The sequence below is a fragment of the Oryctolagus cuniculus genome, chromosome 3 (assembly GCF_051225735.1).
Source record: "Oryctolagus cuniculus isolate XC-2025 breed Fujian yellow rabbit chromosome 3, ASM5122573v1, whole genome shotgun sequence".
Lineage (NCBI taxonomy): Eukaryota > Metazoa > Chordata > Mammalia > Lagomorpha > Leporidae > Oryctolagus > Oryctolagus cuniculus.
The window spans coordinates 171,583,722-171,604,028 of record NC_142869.1 but is presented as its reverse complement, the minus strand read 5'-3'; the positions used below and the strand labels follow the sequence as shown (position 1 = coordinate 171,604,028).

Here is a 20,307-nt window from a genome sequence, read left to right as displayed (position 1 = left end):
GGGAGGACGGGATGGAGGGAGGGGAGAGAAGGGAGAAACCCAAATCAAAAATCGCCTGAACTTGACATCTTTAGAAGGTGAGCAAGAGGCCCTCCAAGATTTAAAAAAGTTCTTCCCGTTTACTGGGTGCAGAAATCTCCTATTCCAGTCTGACCTGCTCTGACTCTCCCCCACCGGCTCTTCTCCCCGCAGCTCCCCGGTACCCCTACACTCAGCTTCCCAAACCCGGGAACCCCTCCCCAGCCCCTCCCTCCCGGCCAGGCGAGGGCCACCTAGCCACTGCGCCTGCGCACTAGTGTGGCTCGCGCCGCCGGCGCAGGGGCGGGGTCCACAGAGGGCAGTTCCGGGGAGGGGAAGAGGAAGAGGAAGTTAGGGGCGGGTCCTAGCGGGGAGTGAACCGGAAGTGCTAGCGCTCCAGCTTCTCTCGGCCAGGCGGAACCTGCTCCGCTGGGCCTGGTGGCCGCAAAAGTTCATTCTCCCGCCCCAACGGTTGTCGCGGCCAACTGCCTCGCCCGTCTGGCAGCCTAAGCCGCCTTCTCGTCTCCTCTCCGGCTTCGTGCGGCCCCGTGTCCCTCCCGCCGGGCGGTATCCGCTGGCTGCTGCCGCCGCCGCCTCGTCTTCTGCCGGACCAAGCGGCCCGCCCCGCTGCAGCGATGTGCGACAAGGAGTTCATGTGGGCCCTGAAGAACGGAGACTTGGACGAGGTGAAGGACTACGTGGCCAAGGTGAGCGGGCGAGAGGACGGGGGTGGGGTGGAGATGAGGCAGAGCTGATGGAGCCGGGCTGGCGGGGGCGGGCGGGCGGGCGGGGAGACGGGCGGAGGTGGCTTGGAGGAGACGGGGAGTGCAGGTGGCCGGGTGGCGGGTGGCGTGCTGTGTCAGGTCCCTGCTGTGTGCTGTTGCCGGCCGGAGCCCTCGGGGCAGGGCCGGAGTGGTCCCGGGCTCCCGAGAGTCCGTCCTGAGCGCTGAGCGTCTGGGGCTGGCCCCTTAACTCTGGCTGTGAGTGGGGGTACGTCTCCGTCTCCGACTTGCCCGTCGCCGGGCGAAGTCGTCTGAGTAGCGTTTTCTCTAACTCTGGGCCTGGCGTGAATTTTAAAAAGTCACTGACCGTGAAAGAGGGTACCGAAAATAGCAGTAGTTAACATCCTGAAACTCGGTGTCACTTGGTTGTGGAGCCTTGACTCAGGGTGTGGCCTTTTCCTCTCCCCTCGCCACAACAAACGCATCTTTGCCTCAAGTGGTAGGGCTGTCAGTTGACATCTGGGGTGTTGGAGAAATAGGAGTGGTCGTCAGACAAGCAAGCGTGGTAAGTTCATCCTCTCGCCAGTTCGCTCACATGCGTGATGATGCGGTGCAGTGACAGTGTGCTTGAGGGTGAAATCATGATCGGGAGAGCCGACCTCAAAACCCAAGCGCAGACCGTAAAACCGCAGCCGTAATGAGACCCGTGACCTCACCTTCTGTAGGAGGGGACTTACAGGTGATTCTAGTATGGTGCTCACCCAACAAAAAGGCTTCCAGAATGGAAGTCTGGTTTTGTGACGCTGCGAAGGGCGTCTTGCGCACCTTCTGGAACGCGGGAGAGCCTATTGTAGATTTTCATTCTTCCAAGGTGTGACCAGCGGCGTGCCGCCTTGGAGATGTGTGGTAGGAAGCAGAAGCAGGAGTTTCTTAAAACTTGGAGGGTTGCGCAAGGCAGGCTGCTGACTGCTGTACTGTATTCTGTACCCTCACAATTTAGATCTTTCTGCTTGTTGCTTGCAGTGGCTTTTTAGGACAGGGTGCCTTCTGGTCACTGTCTTCTCCGCTAGTGGTTTCTCACTGAGATCTGAATTATTGGCTGTTTCAATGTAAGGTTGAAGGAAAGAAATTATGTGGAACTGCAGTCCGTGGTAGCCTGACCAGTGGTGGGACATTGTATTCTGGAAATGAGTAGGCTTTGGTTTTCTTGTCAAGGCGGAACCCAGGTTATTTGAAATTCAGAAAGTTGCTAAGTACTAACTGAACTTAAAGCTACAAAAGTAACACACTTCATATACAGTCTTCGTGATACATATGTTATCTTTGCAAATATTGCAAGGTAAGTCCTATCATTAGTCTCATACAGATACTGATTTTACAAAATGGTGAACCTAGAAGTGCTCACTTCAGAGCAGAGACATTTTAGTTACGCCATACAGTCTCTCTCACTCTAAAACATAGTTGTGAAAGCATAAAAAAACAAGATTTATGGTAGGACACCCCCAAGTTCCACATCCAGGCCAATAATTTGTGCCCAAGGAGTTCTCAATCACATGAAAACATTGTTGTAAGAATATATGCCAATAAGGATGGATTAATTTAATTTCCTTTCAGGTGGCTTTGAAATTAGGTTACTGTGTTAAGTTTGATTCTCCCCTAATTACTACCGTACCACCTACTGTCATTAACAACAACAACAAAAAAAAAATGTGTGTGATAGGGAGGATGTACAAAAGTAAAGGAAGTATTGAATACCAGGTTATCCAAAAGGGTTTGACTGTAATGTAATCCTACTTACAGACCATTGAACTTTTGCCTTTCTTAGTTTTCACTGAGTAACATGGTTCTCTTAAAATATCTTTTACTTTGTTAATGAGAACAATAACCAAAACACAAAACACCTGACCCTCCAGTTTTTATTGATGAACTCCTTTATTTTGCCTTTTTACACTCTCAAGTCCTAATTACAGCCTCTTCTGCTCAGCTGCCTCTTCTGTACTTGTTCATTATCTCATCTTTTTCATCCATCAATTTAGGAGCATTATTTGCTGAGTTTAGGTGCATTTATCTGAGTTGGTGTATACAGAGCACTAAAGAAACATTTGAACTTGTCTAGTTTTCATTCTTAGAAGCCTTTTTAAAATAATCTATTTAGTAACTTTATGCAAATCACTCATATTGTTAACATATAAGAATGTTCTTGTAGGAGAAGCATTTTAATGTTTTTCTTTAAAAAAATCGGTAATTGTATGTTTTTACTTGCTTCTGACTTCTCTACAGAAATTGAAGTATGGATAGCCATAAATTGTTGATGTTAAGTGAGTTTTTGAACTCTGAAGAGTCAGTTCAGAATTCCCAGACCACTGAAAATTGCATGTTTCTATAAGGAAAAAGCAACATACAGGAAAAAAGTTAGGTTACTCCATATTAAACATTAAAATGATGGTTGAGGCAATTTTAAAAAGTCTTTCACTAGTGCATTTTGGCTTCTTGACTGACTGTAAGCCACAGTTTATGAGTTCACCCACTTTTGTTGGTGGGGGGAGGGTGCCGTTTTGATCCCAAGCACTTGACCAGGCCTGGAATGATACCAGAGAAGCTGAATGCAGTGCTTAGGAAGCTGGAGCATCTGTACACGGACCTAAAGGAGAGCACTTTAAGACTTTGTGGTTGCCCCACCCCCGACCCCCTACTAGTCAGTTTACACAGCACCACTGCAGGGATCTCTCTAATGTGAATCTAAACATATTGGCTTTTTCAGCCAACCTCCTTTTTTGTGATTCGTCTGGACTTGGGAGAAAAGAGCCAACTCTTGGTCAGTTTGGTGTGCTGGGCCGTTATGATCTGGTCCATGCCGACACTCTCTAAACTTGCCTCTGCAAGCCTCCTGATCCTGCCATGTGCTCTTTCGTCCTTCTTGACCAAGTCCACCCATCTCAGTCCCCAGCCTCCAAGCTGGCAAACTCTTTAAATACCACCACTTTCAGAAAAATAAACCTCTGCTTTTTTTTTACTGTTTTGCTTATCAGATTGCTGTGGTTTTGTATCCATATCTGTCTTTCATTAGACTCTGAGCTTCTGCAGGGTAGATACTGTATTCTTTTTCCACATTGTATCTCCTGCATAATGTCAAGAAAATTTATTAAAATCATAAGTTCCTAGTAAGAAATTCTTATTCTGCATTTATTTAGTAAACTTCACTAGTTATAATAAATTACCACTGACTGGTTAATGTGTACACACAGATATATATTATACATGTGTGTATATAATATATATTTTGTACATATGTATATTATATAAGTATTTATACTTTTTTCCCCAGTATCCATGTGTATGAAATAGTTGTTTTATTTCTTAGCTTACAAAAGCTTAGAATTGACACATTAGGAAAATGAAAGAGGGACTTACAAGAGATAGGAACAACAAATTAGCTCAGACTATGAATGAAAATAAGAAAACAGCTATAATTTTAAAAAAAATTTAATGTAACAATTTGAAAATAATCAGCATAGAGACCAGAGTCTCTGTAAACTTAAATTCTTGCCAGAGGCTATCTTGGCTCAAAGTATGTATGTAGAGACTGTTTGATAGTTTGTGGAGACTTCTTTTTACTTATAATCAAATGTTAGAATTGATATGCATAATTGTGATCCTACACAGTCCAGAAAAATTTAAATTGTGTCTTAGTAATTAAATTTCTGAGATTTCTTTTCAGACAGTTTTTTAAAGATTTATTTATTAATTTTAAGTCAGAGTTATAGAGAGAGAGAAGAGAGGCAGAAAGAGATAGAGGTCTTCCATCCAACTGGGGTCACTCCCCAGTTGGCCACAACGGCCAGAGCTGTGCCGATCTGAAGCCAGAAGCCAGGAGCTTCTTCTGGTGCGGGAGTCCAAGGATTTGGGCCATCTTCTACTGCTTTCCCAGGCCATACCAGAGAGCTCTATTGGAAGTGGAGTAGCCGAGACTCGAACCAGTGCCCATATGGGATGCTGGCACTGCAGGCAACAGCTTTAGCCACTATGCCACAGCACCAGCCCCTTAAGACAGTTTTTAAACAACTTTTTAAAAAGTATGTACTTAAGCTTTTATATAATTGAGCTTTGTGATTGAGTACACAGGTATTTCATTTAATTATCACATCAGCTTGTGAGTATAATTTTTAGTATTGTTAACCTCATTTTCCAGCTTTTAGAAATGAATACAAAGATAAAGATTAAATAACTTGCTGAAGTTCATCCAGCTCTCGAGGGTGAACCCAGGCTTTGAACCCAGTTCCTTGGATTCTAATGGAGTTTGAAAGCTGCTCGCTGTCTACCACTTCTCATACTCTTGACCTCCAGTTCTCAGTAAGGCCAGGTAAACTGGAGTACCACGTTATTGAGTACCTACATCTTAAAAATTGTCGCATTAGGATGGTAGTTACCCATTGAGACCAGTAAGAAGAGAGCTTTGTGATTGATTTTGAGGATCCAGAGCTCTTTCAGTTGAATACTTGTGAGTTACATTGATAAATAGTCCCTTCTAATCTCCAGCAGGTCTCTCTTGTTTACGTGTACTTCTGTTTCACTTGCTGTGAAATACTATCATCAGGTCTCTAACTTCCCTTTCTCTGTGGTTTCCTTTCCCTCTCCAACCCATTCTAATTACATCTGCCTTTGACACGCTAATAGGTTTGAAAAGCAACAGTTGTGCACCTTGTTAGAGATAGGATCTGTTGAACTTGAAAAAGATATCAACTCTAATCTTATAGAAATTGCAAGGCTTATTGGGATCACTTTTTACTCTTCTAATAAAATAGCCAATTTAAACAGAGCCTGATTCAGTCTACCTTCTGTTTATTGATTTTAGGCAGCTTTTTCTATTTTTGTTATTATTTTCTTCTAGGTTTTTTTCTTATAAAAATTTATCACTTTGTTTTGCTTTTTTCCACGGCAGGGCAGGTAGCCCAGACAGAACAAGTATCAGCTTCTGTAAGATATAAGTGCCCTTAATAGATGTAGAAGGTTTAGTACAATGTAGACATCTTTCTTTCTACTAGGCTTTCAGCCTTTTTTCTTTAAATATAAAATATAGGAGGATCTGTTTGTGGGGCACAGGCATGTAGTCATATAGTATTTTTCTTATAGATCTTTAAACATTATCCATTAGTGCACATAATTAAAAAGTTTAATGAATTAGAACTGTTTTAAATTACAGAAGTAATATCTGCCTATTTTAAAAATAAGACTGTTGAACACAATGCAGTGAAACAGAGTATCCCATGCCTAGTCCCCCAACCAGATGGGTTTTCTTTAAAAGGGAAAAGTATAAAGAAGACAGAAAAGTACAAAGATGAAAAATAAACCTTAATTCTACTACATAGATAAAGCTCATTAACTTTAAAAAGTAAAATCAAAATAATTTAGGTACAAATTAGAAAATGCTAGGGACTGGCCTTGTGGTATAGCATCCCATGTGGGTGCCAGTATTATTCCTGGCTGATGGTCTGGGAAAGCAGCAGAGGATGGCACATGTGCTTGGGTCCCTGCTACCAATGTGGGTAACCTGGAAGAAGCTCCTGGCTTCCGACTAGCCCAGCCCTGGTCATTGCAGTCACTGGAGAGTGAACCAGCAAATGAAAGATCTCTCTCTCTCTGTCTCTCCCTCTCTCTGTAACTCTGAATTTCAAATAAATTTTTAAAAAATGCAACAATTAGGACCAAAAGATGAAGGTCTCCCTTCCCCAATCTCTGTGAACAATTAATTATTCTTCACAGGTTCACATAATTAATTTCAGAAAAATATTGGAAATTTACTTATTCATCTGTTTCCCCACTTTAAAAAAAATCTTTAAATACTTGTGTACTTTGCTTTTTAAAATTCCTTAATTTCTTAAACAATGTACATTGAAATTAATCCTCCTTTTAAGTGGTGCATGATATTCTACTTTATGAATATACTATACATTTTTAATCCTCTATGATAAATTTATTTTTGCAAATAAGCAGCATTTTAGTGATCACCTCTGTATATATGCCTTGACAGATTTTGAATCTGTCTGCATTACCCTCCTGATAAATTTCCAGACTTAGACACACATCAGTGGCAGCTGCATGTGAGACTGATGATCCCCTCACACCAGTGATGGTACTGGACATCAGCAGGCATTTGAAAAGTGATATTTGCATTTCTTTAAAGAGGAGATTGAATGAATATCTTAGCAGAACTTCATTAGCATTTGTAGTTTTTCCCTCAGATTTCTTCTCTATCATTAATTTTTTTGTTAAGTAGTTGATCTGTTTCTTACTAATTTGAGCTTTTTGTAAATTGAGTGTTTTTAATAATAGGTTTCATAAATATCATTCCCAGTTTATCTGTTGACATTATTTTGTCCTGCAATGGTTTTTATTTTTTGTGGTTAAACATATCACTTTTGCTTCCTTTGTATTGGGTATGTTGTCCTATATGCAGAGACCTCTTTGTTTTCCTCTATAAAATAATAAATGATCTTGGTTTTCTAGAGTTTTTTCCTCCCATTTATTGCATTTTAAGACATTTGACCTTTTGTCATTTATTTTGAAGTAAGACATGAGATAGGAATATAGTTTGTCTTTTTGGCAGTTCCTTTAACATTTATTATATTAATTCATCTTTACCCACCAATCTGGACTGCCATCATTATCATAAACAATTCTGTTCTGAACTATCTTTATCGTAAACAATTCCAATATGTGTTTGCATTTCTTTCTCTTTTTCTATCTATACTAAGCTAGTTTAATGATTTATAGCTTCATATGTTTTAGGATGGGAAAGAACTACTTTTCTTCTTAGATTCACTGCAGAATTTAGGGAACCTTTAAAGTCCTTTTTTTTTCCTGTCATCTCTGGGGAGAATGTGAAGCTGATTTGAACCTACCTCACACTTAGCCCCTATGTCTTAATAAACATTAAACATTGTTTTCTCTGAAATGTTGAGATTGTGTGAACTGAAGGACATTATGCCTTAGAAACTAATTCTTTTAATTAAATATTTTAGGATAGGAGGATATGATACAGTGTGGGAATGTTATGTATCAGAGTGCTTGAAACAGTAAAATTGTTTAATCAAATCAAATTACTTTGTGGTATTACATCAAAAACCACATTGTAATAAGCAATATGGCAGAAAGTAATCTTTTGCAACTATATCTTTACTGTATAAATATTCCGATAAGCTTGGAAACTTGCTTTGCTGTATGGGTGTTTTTTCAGTTGGCTGAAAATTGCCAGGGTGGGCAGGAGCTGTGATTACTGAAAACAGTGAAGAGAGCAAAATAGAAGAAGCTGACCCAAGAATATGAAGAGCAGAGAGTACCTAAAGTTTCAAAGACCTAAACAATAATTAATACATATAAGTGTAGTCTTCTTTTTTTTTTTTAAAGATTTATTTTATTTATTTGAAAGAGTTACAGAGAGAGGTAGAGACAGAGAGGTCTTCCATCCCCTGGTTCACTCCCCAGGTGGCCGCAACGGCTGGAGCTGCGCAGATCCGAAGCCAGGAGCCTCTTCCGGTCTCCCACGTGAGTGCAGGGGCCTAAGGACTTGGGCCATCTTCTACTGCTATCCCAGGCCACAGCAGAGAGCTGGATCGGAAGTGGAGCAGCCGGGACTAGAACTGGTGCCCATATGGGATGCCAGCGCTTCAGGCCAGGGTGTTAACCCGCTATGCCATAGTGCCAGCCCCTATAAGTGTAGTCTTGAACTTCAAGAAAAGTTTAAATTTTATTTGCTTTTCTCTTATTCAACAAGTCAGAAACATGTATATATTTTGGAAAGTTTTCAGTTTGGCATACATAAAATAATGAACATTTTCTTACTTAGGTCTGAACTCTGCCATATGAAAATTTTTGGTATCAGCAAACAAAGTTGTAATAAACACTATCCTTAGTAAATTGGAAGCTCATTATAGTGCTATCCAGTAGGAATGTGGAATTGCCCTAATGGCAAAACCATAGCGTTGGCTTTGGAATTAGACTTTCAGCTCTGGCCCTTTTGCTAACTGGATCACTTGGAGTGAGTTGGGTGAACCACACAGAACTTGAATTTCTTCAGTTGGTAAAAATCAGGATGCTAATAATGCCTACCTAATACATACAAACTATATATCATTGTGCTTATTGAGTGACAATAATGTTAGCTCCATTTACTAATACAAACTATAAGTTTCTTTAAAGGAAAACTACTTCTGCTAGTTCAGCTCTCTTATTCTGTAGATAAGGAAACATTAGATATTAAAGACCCTGATCAGGATCATACTGGTAATTAGGATTAGGGATTTAATTTACTTTTCTTGAACCTGAATAGATACTTTTGTCACCACTCCAGTTTGTCTCCTAATGAAGTACTTTGTATTAGCCATTACCTCTGTTGGAATATTCTTTTTCGTTCTACTCTGTCTGCTTGATTTTTCTCCTTATTTTTCAAGTTTTTCTTCATGTGTGTTTTGTTCTGCATTTCTGACTGCTTGTGCCTCATTTATGGCAATGTACCTTCTTGAAAACAGCTTTCTTACAGTGGTTATACTCCACTATAGAGTTTTTATTTTTATTTTTATTTATTTTTATTATTATTATTTATTTGAAAGTCAGTGTAACACAGAGAGAGAAGGAGAGGCAGAGAGAGAGAGAGGTCTTCCATCCGCTGGCTCACTCCCCAGATGGCAGCAACGGCTGGAGCTGCGCTGCTCCGAAGCCAGGAGCCAGGAGCTTCTTCCGGGTTGCCCACGTGGGTGCAGGGGCCCATAGCACCGGCCCTGCTGTAGAGTTTCTTAAACTTGAGAGCTTATGGGCTTCTGACTTAACTGAAAAGCAGTTGAACTTGAATTTGAAGAACTGACTTATGAAACTCAAATCTTTCTCTGTGGAAGATGTCTAAATTTTGAACATTCAAAGAGTTTCATATTCATGACTGCTTTAAAAAAAAAAGGTTTTTTGTAGGTATGGATCAGTGATTACCATTTAGGTATTTGAATATTACTTCTCAAATGTAAGGATTCGAAAACTCTCCCATAAAAAACATACTTCTGCAGATCTTAAGAAACAGTGGGGCATTGTCTTTAGGGGAGGTGGAGTGGCTTCCCAGCACATGAAGTCCTTCTTAGGCTTCAGGAGTTCCTTTCTATAAGGTATGAATCTTGATGAAAGGCAAGGCCTGGCTCCTACCACAACAAAAGCCAAGAAAGGCAAACAAAGTGCTTTCCTCTGCCCACACAGGAAATGGGCTCATAACCCAAATATGACCAGTTGGATGCTTCTGTCTGGAGGAGATAGGAAGACCCAGGCATAGTATAGGACAATAAAGAATGCTTTCAGAACCAGCAGAAGTGGTAGTGCGCTAGTTGTGGCATCTCTTCTGATGGGAGAATGAATATTCTATAAGATTTGTGGAATTAATAATCATGAGCTTCCAACAAAAAATTTTGTTAGTTTCTTACTGATTAAAAATATGTGTTAAGAGTTATATATTTGTGCTTAACAATTTTTCTAGTTCTTATTTTATTTCTTCAACTTAATTCCCCAGTATTCTGTGGAATACTGTTAAATTAATGAAAATGGTCCTACAATTTGACTACATATTTCTAGAACCTTGAATAGGGGTAGGCCAAGAATTCCAGAATTAAATGTACAACTATGTTACAGACACGGGACTTGGTTTTATTTTGTAAACCTGAAACAAGTCAGGTATGTTTTGTTTTTTTTAATTATGAACTTTTTTCTAGTATTCTCAGCTACCACCGTCAATGAAGTATGGTTTGCAGTAATTTGTCAGTGAAAATGCCCTCCAATTAGGAACATGGGTGGGTGATTGCTATGGTCAGGATCAGCCATTTGTGAATTTTAACTAATAAAAGGGAGCTATTCTTCAAAACATATTTAAAGTGTTTCATGAGAATGTATTATGTTATTATATGATAATTATGGAATTGTTACTGTTCATTACTTTGAATTGAACTCATTCTTATAACATTGAAAGTGTGATGCATTTGGTGTGATAGACCTGATAACTTTTTAGCAAATAGACAATAATAAGTGACTTCATACTTCTCAGGCCTTCATTTTTCTTTCGTGTCACCTGTTTTTCTGTGTCGTGAAGTTCTAGGTAAAGTATTAAGTATTGCTACTCATCTTTTTATTGCTTTGCCCTTCAGTGGTAGAATTTACATTTGAAATTTATTATATTTTAAATTATAATTCTGGTACAGTTTTACTCACTAAGACACAAGTGCAGTAATGTATGATTCTTTGCTAAGTTAAATTCTAAAGTAAGGACATCTCTGAAGGTTGGGGACCAGAGGACAGGGGGCAGACAGAGGTAGGAAGGAAGAAAACGTAACATTTATCTCAAAAAGATCCACCATTTAGAAAATTTTAAATGCTGCAGTCTGAAGGAATTCTGAATTCCAAGTAGAGACAGGAAATACTTTCACTGAATTACTGGGGACATTGTCTCAGTTGTATAAAATTTGGTAGATTTAGTAGGTTTACTGCTTTCTACCATCAGTCAGGTATCCAGTATTAATTCACATACTGTGCTACAAAATGGTCACACATATGCTAATTTAGCCTACTGTTTGTTAAGTAGCTTTCCTTTTGGGGACATTGGTCTCGTGACAGTACAGTATGTACTTTTGCCTTAGAACTCAATTGTATCAGTGAGGTCAATAGAAGAGAATTATTTGCTTCACCTCAAGTCCTCACAGAAAATTCCCTGAAGGAATCAGATAGCCTTTTCCTTTAGAAATAGTATAAAGAATGCTTTCCCACCTCAATGTTTATTATTCAAATAATCCTGATCCTGTGTAGACATCTGTAAAGAATACTGTATCTAATAATACCCACCCACCTCACTTCTGAGATGAATGCAGAAGAATCTACAGTTAAAGAGGAAGTCTGAAGCTATTAAAAATGTGCCATTTATTTGCATATTTATATTAAAACCAGTTCAGGGACTAGGGGAAGAGAAGATTGAAAATGCTGTAGCAAAAATCTGATGATGCAGAACTCTTGTTTAAAAAGCATATAAAAGCATTTAATTTTATATTAATTAACCAAAAAGCTTTTCAGTTTGGTTCTGTGCTTAAAGCAGTAGTACTTCAAAAAGTTCATGGGAAATTAAAATTTTTTAAAAGATTTATTTATTTATTTGAAAGGCAGTGTCACAGGGAGACAGAAGCAAAGAGAGAAAGGTCTTCCATCTGCTGGTTCACTCCAAGATGCCCACAGTGGCCAGAGCTGTGCAGATTCAAAGTCAGAAGCCAGGAGCTTCTTCCAGATCTGCCATGCGGGTGCAGGGGCAAAGGACTTGGGCCATCTTCCACTGTTTTCCCAGGCCATAGCAGAGAGCTGGATTGGAAGAGGAGCAGCCAGGACTCAAACCAGTGCCCATATGGGATGCTGGCACTGCAGGTGGCTCCTTTACCCACTATGCCACAGCACTGGCCCCAGGAAATTAAATTTTAAAAATAAGTTTATTTAGGTATAAAACATCTTTAAATCCATGCATAGTTTCTGAATTTATGCATTTGCTACAAACTTTTAAAACACTTCATATAATAATCTAATATTTTAACTTCTGTTTTCAAAGTAACCTATAATTCTACTATTATTTTTTTTTTTTTTAAGATTTATTTATTTGAAAGTCAGAGTTACACAGAGAGAGAAGGAAAGGCGGGGGCGGGGGGGGGGTCTTCCATCTGCTGGTTCAGTCCCCAGTTGGCCACAACAACTGGAGCTGTGCCGATCCGAAGCCAGGAGCCAGGAGCTTCTTCCGGGTCTCCCATGCAGGTGCAAGGGCCCAAGCGCTTGAGCTATCTTCTGCTGCTTTCCCAGGCCATAGCAGAGAGCTGGATTGGAAGTGGAGCAGCCGGGACTCGAACAGGCTCCCATATGGGATGCCAGCACTGCAGGCAGCGGCTTTACCTGCTATGCCACAGCGCCAGCCCCTCTACTGTTCTTCATCCCATCAATGGTGTAGGATAATTAAATAATGATTTTTATGTGTGAGTATTTCTGTTACTCATTTTTTTCCTTCCATCTTTCATGTGTACTAAAACTTTTGGTGTTAATTTTGTTATCTTAGGCCGGCACCACGGCTCACTAGGCTAATCCTCCACTTGCGGCGCTGGCACCCCGGGTTCTAGTCCCGGTCGGGGCGCCAGTTCTGTCCCGGTTGCTCCTCTTCTAGTCCAGCTCTCTGCTGTGGCCCGGGAAGGCAGTGGAGGATGGCCCAAGTGCTTGGGCCCTGCACCCGCACGGGAGACCAGGAGGAAACACCTGGCTCCTGGCTTCGGATCGGCACAGCGCGCCGGCCATAGCGGCCATTTGTGGGGTGAACCAACGGAAGGAAGACCTTTCTGTCTCTCTCTCACTAACTCTGCCTGTCAAAAAAAAAAAAAAAATTGTTACCTTACATTGGGATAGAGAATGGGTTCTATGATTTTAACTTTGAAATTAGATTTTCATTGTTATAATCAAGTTATAATCAAGTTTGCTTAGTATTTAGTAAAAGAAGTTGTAGTATCCATTGAGAACAAAGTTTGAAGTATATTACATTTCATTAATTATTAATCATGCCAGCTATAGCTTTATCTGCCGAAGACTGAGATGATGATAATCTGTCAGTACAGTGTTCTTTTTGTCTGTCTGCTTGGTTTTCTTCATATAGATTCATGACTAGCTCACCTATTTTTAAATTGTAAAATGAACATCTTTTTCCTGTCTACTTTCTTGTGCTTTCATTTCTACTCTACCATGTATGCAATTTACTCTTCTTAGTTTGCTACATGTATGTGCCTTATATATTTTGTTCATTTTATTTTTTTGTGTTTTCTTGTATAATTTTGTTTTTTAAGGTCTTAATAGCAGCTTTTAGTTGAATGTTTGTTTACTTTTCTTTTTAATGTTTACTTAAATTTGAGGTTAATTTTCATCTTTAAATTTGGCAAACCTGTTCACACTGACTGTAATAATCAGTAAATTTACATTTTTTTTTAAGATTTATCTTATTTATTTGAAAGACAGAGTTAGAGAGGTAGAGACAGAGAGAGGTCTTCCATCCACTGGTTCACTCCCCAGATGGCCACAATGGCCAGAGCTGCACCAATACATAGCTACGAACCAGGAGCTTCTTCTAGGTCACCCCCATGGCTGCAGGGGCCCAAGGACTTGGGCTGTCTTCTGCTTTCCCAGGCCATAGCAGAGAGCTGGATCGGAAGAGGAATGGCTGGGATTAGAACCAGCACCCATATGGAATGCTGCCACTTCAGGCCAGGGCTTTAACCCACTGCACTGCAGTGCCAGCCCAATTTTTGTTTTTTAGACTTTGTACTTTATTTAGACTTGCTTTCATTTTTCCCTTTATCTAGAAAGACTTGTTTTATTGGCTTCTTTTTCTCCATGTCTGGAAAGTTATATGTCACGTTTGGATCTACTAGAACTTAAATGTCATCAAAAATATGTTTGAATCTCAGTTTTGCTAAGTTAACAAATAACCAGCAGCATTTGGTTTGTTATAGATTTTTAAAATGAAATTATCTGTGCTGCTTTTATTTTTAAAATGTGTGTTCTATTTTTAAAATGTAGTTATTGAAATTGGGAAAATGAGATCTTCATAATCCATTTCTCCGAAGATGACTTAATAAATTTGTTGTGCATCAAAGTTTTGTATTTTGTATAAACATACTCTTGTAAGTTTTAAAGTGAAGGGGATAATACTGCTCATCATGGTTTATAACCTGCTTTGTTCACATAATAACATGGTCATTCAACATGTCAACAATACTGACTACAATATACCTCAGTTTCCTTGCATGGAAATAGCAGTCTGGCCTTATAAAGTTTTTGTGATAATTAAATGAATTACATAACGCCTATAAAATACTTAAAACAGTACCTGGACTTATAGTAAGTATTCAAGGAATATAAACTGTTTTCATTTTAAATAATTCTGTAAATACTTCGTGGAGAATAAGCCATCATTTATTTTACAAGGCTTTCATTTATAACACTTAGTTCTGAACCTCTTTTTTTTTTTTTTTTTTAAAGGATTTATTTATTTGAGAGGCAGAGGCAGAGAGAGAGGTCTTCCATCTGCTGGTTCACTCCCCAAATGGCTGCAACACCTGGAGCTAGGCCAATCTGAAGCCAAGAGCCAGGAGTTTCCTCCGTGTCTCCCACAAAGGGGAAGGGCCCCAGCACTTGGGCCGTCTTCCACTACTTTCCCAGGCCATAACAGAGAGCTGGATTGGAAGAGGTGCAGCCGGGACACAAACCAGCACCCATATGGGATGCTGGCACTGCAGGCCACAGCCCTGCCCCAGACCTGTTTCCTAATAAAACTGTCAGACAGGATCTAGGAAGTTTGTTTCCTCACCTTCGTTCTGTCTTGTTTTATATACATATATGATTGCAAATATTTTTAAAATTATACTTCTTTTTTTTTTTTCAAGGTTAGTTTTGACATCTGCATCTAGTTTTTATCATATTTACTTGAAAGGCTTAATTGACTATTTTTCAGCATTAATTCTTTTAGGCCAAAAACTCCACATTCTAGAGCCCTTATTTTGAATACTTTCTTTCATTAAATTAAGAATTCTCAGAGTACAATGGATCTCGGTAGGTCGTAAATGTCTTTTTAAGAGCTTTGTGAAGTTAAAGCTATTTTCATAGTAATATTAAGATGTTATGTAACATTTTGATTGTGACGACACTTTTACTGTTACTGACGGTGCATAAACAAAAGTAAAACTACTGGATGAATGAAGGCCTTGGCACCAAAACTGGCCTATTACTGCTAGATGTGAGCTCCACTCCCACACATGTACAGATGTAAAATATGCTAGTCTCACTTGAGAATGCCCTAATGAAGCAGTGAAAGTGCACTTTTATTAAATTTGATTCTGGAACACATTTTTTAATACTGTGTGTAAGGAAGTAGAAAGCACTCATAAAGCACTTCTGCAATTATTGCAGTTGTGGTCTGAACTGGCTGCTTTTCTTGTACATCATTATTTTTATTTGAAAAGGCAACTGGCAAATTATAGATTTTGTTATTCGTACTTGTATATTTGACAGTTTCTCAGAACCCTGTCATTTTAAGAAAAATAATAGTTTTTGTTACTGATGATACAGTTGGAGCTCTCAAGACAAAAGTTCAGTTTTGGAACATTTGTCTTTTTGAGCTTGATGGCTTCCCAGTACTTTAAAGCCTTTTCTGATGATATTGAAAGTTATATCAACGGGGACTGGTACTTTGGCATAGCTGGGAAAGCTGCTGCCTGCAGTGCCAGCATCCTGTATGGGTCCCAGTTCACGTCCCAGCTGCTCCACTTCGATCCAGCTCTCTGTTAATGGCCTTGGGAAAGTAGTAGAAGATGGCCCAAGTCCTTGGGTCCCTGCATGTGCGTGGGAGACCCAAAGGAAGCTGCTGGTTCCTGGCTTCGGATTGTTGCAGCTCCGGCCAGTACGGCCAGTTGGGGAGTGAACCAACAGATGGAAGACCTTTCTCTGCCTCTCCTTTTCTCTCTGTGTAACTCTGACTTTCAAATAAATAAGTAAATCTTTTTTTTTTTAAAGAAAGTTATATTAATGAATGATTTTTAGTATTATGTAAAGAAACTTGTAAACATTTGGAAGATAAGCATAATTCAGCAAAGCAGTATTTTTTTTATGACCAATGCATGATTTTACAAAATCAACAGAAATTGAGAAGATTTGCAAGACATTTAATACAGTGCCACCTTTCTGACTTCTTTTTGAAAAAATGTTTTAAAATTCTATTAAAATGTGGTTTTGTTATTTCTAAATAGATTAATTTGAAAAGGAAAAGTTTGGGGCCAGTGCTATGGCATAAGCAGGTAAAAGCCACCACCTGCAGCACTGGCATCCCATATGGGTTCAAGTTCCGGCTGCTCTACTTCCAATCTAGCTGCCTGGTAATGGGCCTGGGAAAGCAGTGGAAGATGGCCCAACTCCTTTGCCCTCTGCACTCACATGGGAGACCTGAAAGAAGCTCCTGGCTTCACACTGGCCCAGCTCCAGCTACTATGGCCATTTGGGAAGTGAACCAATACATGGAAAATATCTCTCTCAATCTTTCTCTCTCTGCTTCTGCCTTTCTTTAGAAAAAGAAAATGAAAAGTTTTCCCACTTTAATTGCTAACTTAATTGATAGAATATTATTGAAAAATTTTTAAGAAGGAAAGTGCCTATTGTGAAATAACTCAAAATTTGAAAATTTTCATATTTTTTTAAATTTTAATTTTTCAAATTTCAAATTTAATTCCATTTTTCTGTGAGCTTTGTGAAGTAGTGTCATCAATAGATATAACCCATATAAACAAAAGCTCTACAGAATCCTAAAACCAAAATTAGAGAGCTGCCACACCAAAAGTCTGAAGGTGCTCTTCCCAGCTCCCCCTAATGTCAAGGCAGCATGAGTGGTATGTTCTGATTGGCTGATTCTTGTGGTTACCTTTTCACATATTGACTTGCTTTTGGAACTGAATATGCTTGACTCATAATGTATTCTTTCCTAACTTTAGATCAGAGATTCCTAAACCTGCCTACCTGCAATGAGTTTAACAAATACCTTCCATACCTTTCATTTGTGTTAGTGTTAACTCACCTCAGCGGATTATATGTGATCTCTAGCCCATTTCCAGATAGCATAACTGTAGATAACTTGTCTCTACAGTCCTCTAGAATTCAGTGTTGTAGATAGTTTAAAAATATGAGAATAGTCTTGATAATTTGCTGTGATGCTAACGTGGTTTTGACTAGTTAGCTTTATCATTGTAAGACAAACTGAAAAACTAATAGTTGAGAAGGAGAGTTTCTGTTGAATTTTGTTTATAATGCAGAGAGCTTTTACTTCTGCATACTTGGGCCTTTTTAAATTATTTTCCCCAACGTTTATTTTCGTCTACCTGTGTGAGAGATCCAGATGGTGTTCCCAGCTCTTGGCTTCAGCCTGGCCCAGCCCTGGCTCTTACAGGCGTATGGGAATGAATCTCTCCTTCTCTCTGTCCTCTCCCCACACTCCATCCCCTGTCACACTGCCTTTCAAATAAAAATACATTTTATAATAAAATGGAAAATGTTCAAATGTAGAAAATAGAAATGTATTCTGTGGTATACTACACAGCAGTAAGGGAAAAAAATGAAATCCGGTCGTTTGCAACAAAATGGATGAATCTGGAAAACAGCATACTTAGTGAAATAAGCCAGTCCCAAAGGGACAAATCAGTGATAACAGACCACCTAAAAGGAAATAGGTAGAAGTGAAATTGACACTTTGAGAATCGATGACTTGAACAGCCCTTGTCTTGTTTTTTTCTCTTTATACTATTCGTTGTACTCTTTACTTAACACAGCTAATCCTATGTCTATAAAGTCAATTAAAGATAGATCTCAGTAAAAAGAGTGGGAATGAGAGAGAGAGGAGGAAGTTTGTAACTGTAAAGCTGTGTAGTTCTGCATACATTCCTACAGACTTAATTCTAAGAGTACAGTTTAAAAACTTGCCATGGGACCCCAAATCCCATTAAGGTGGGTGGAAAAAATGCCAAATTAAGTGGTAAGCATTGAAGTGTTAAAGTGGTCATATAGATAGGATTAAGTGTGAAAGGGATCATACAAATAAGATCAAGTTTCTGGTGAAAATAATAGAATTAAAAAGGAGGGAGTGTTCCAACATGGGAAGCAGTCCACACAGCTGACTCATAGAATGACAGTCGCTTTAGATAGCACTCTGACCTCAGAATCAGCCATTAAGGCATTCTGGTCTGGATGAAAAGGCCATGAGAGCATTTCAGGTGTAGAAAGCCAAGACACTGTGGGAAAAAATGTCATTCATGATGGAACTCTATGAGAGAGACCCCACTGGAAAGAACTGAACATCAGAGAAAGATGTACTTTTCTCTGAAGGGAGGAAAGAACTTCCACTTTGCTTATGGCCTTGTCTAAATACTGGTGGAGATTGTGGACTCAAAAGGCTTCCATAATCTTGGGTGCTCATGTCAAGAGCCTTGGGTGGTCACTGACATCATACGTAAGAGTGTTAATTGTTAAATTAACAACGGGAGTCACTGTGCACTTCTCATGCAAGACTTCTCAATGAGTTGTATTAGAATTAACTGTAAAACTTGTTCTCAGTTTGTGTGTGTGTGTGTGTGTGTGTGTGTGTGTGTGAAGTGAATTGAAATCTTAGTGTAGAGTTGGTCTTCTGTGTATAAATGAATCTCAATGCAGAATAGCACTGAGAATGGGAAAAGGGAGGAAGAAGAGGGGTGGGAGTTGGGGTATGGTAGAAAGAATCACTATACTCCTAAAGTTGTACTTAGGGAATTTGTACTCATTAAATAACAGGTTTCTTTGGGGTGGGGGGAATACAAAATGTTCATGTTCACTTGATCCCAAGCTTTATCTTCTTGGTAGCTTTACAAGACCCCTCCCAGGCTGAAATAGGTATCCTTTTCTTTGTTCCCAAATCAGACTTAGAACCTTTAAATCATATAACATTAAAAATAGTTTGCTTCTTGTCTTATCCTTTATGGCTACAAATTCCTTGTTGGAAGTGACTCCATTTTCATCACAATCTTTGATGCTTGTCACAATGCCTGAAATTTTATAAACTGTCAGCTAATGGTTTATAAAAGTGAATAGCCAATTTGATATTAGAATTAAATGTCTTAGAGTAAAATACTAATATAAAATGTGACATTTTAAATGCAAAATTATATGATTAGTTTAATTTCATTCTGTTGTGATGAGGCAAAAATAATGCAATAGAAGTAGGTGCTGTGTGTAGTAGGCTAATTAGCCTCTGCTACAGCACCAGCATCCCACACCAGCGCTGGTTCATGTCCTGTCTGCTCTTCTTCTGAGCCAGCTCTGCTATGGCATGGGAAAGCAGTGGAAGATGGCCCAAGTGCTTGGAAGACCCAGAGGAAGCTCCTGGCTTCCTACAGGCCTAGCTCCAGCCATTGTGGCCATTTGGGGAATAAACCAGTGGATGGAAGATCCTTCTCTGTCTCTCCCTCTCTCTGTAACTCTACCTCTCAAATAAATAAATCTTTAGAAAAGAAAATAGAATAGATTTAGTTTAGTTTGATTTTTTTAATCTTTTTTAAAAATTTATTAATTTATTTTGAAAGTTAAAAGATTTTATTTAATAATTAATGAATTTTTAAATTAAATTAATTGAATTTATTGAAAGATTTGTTAATCTTTTTTAAAAATATTTATTAATTTATTTTGAAAGATCCTCAGATCTTTCGCTCCCCAGATAGCCACAATGACTAGTGCTGGGCCCGGCCAAAGCTAGGAGCTTCTTCCAGGTGTGGGTGTAGGGCCCCAGATACTTGGGACAGCTTTTCCCAAGCCATTAGCAGGGAGCTGGATCAGAAGTATTGCAGCTGGGACACAAAGCAGTGCCCATATGAGATACTGGCATTATAGGCAGCAGTTTTACCCACTAAGTCAGAAGGCCAGCGCCTAGCTTGATCTTAAGAAAAGCAGATGTTCTCCTGAATAATGCTTACTGACA

The 20,307-nt window shown here is 39.3% G+C and overlaps 1 protein-coding gene across 1 annotated transcript in view; it reads left to right on the top strand.

Moving 5' to 3' along the window:
- Positions 1-430: 430 nt before the first annotated feature.
- Positions 431-20,307, top strand: part of MTPN (myotrophin) — a 53,697-nt gene continuing 33,820 nt past the window's right edge. Inside the window, exon 1 of the mRNA XM_002711934.6 lies at positions 431-725. Coding sequence (XP_002711980.1) covers positions 654-725 — 72 coding nt within the window. The 5' untranslated portion in view covers positions 431-653. The remainder of the gene's footprint in view (positions 726-20,307) is intronic.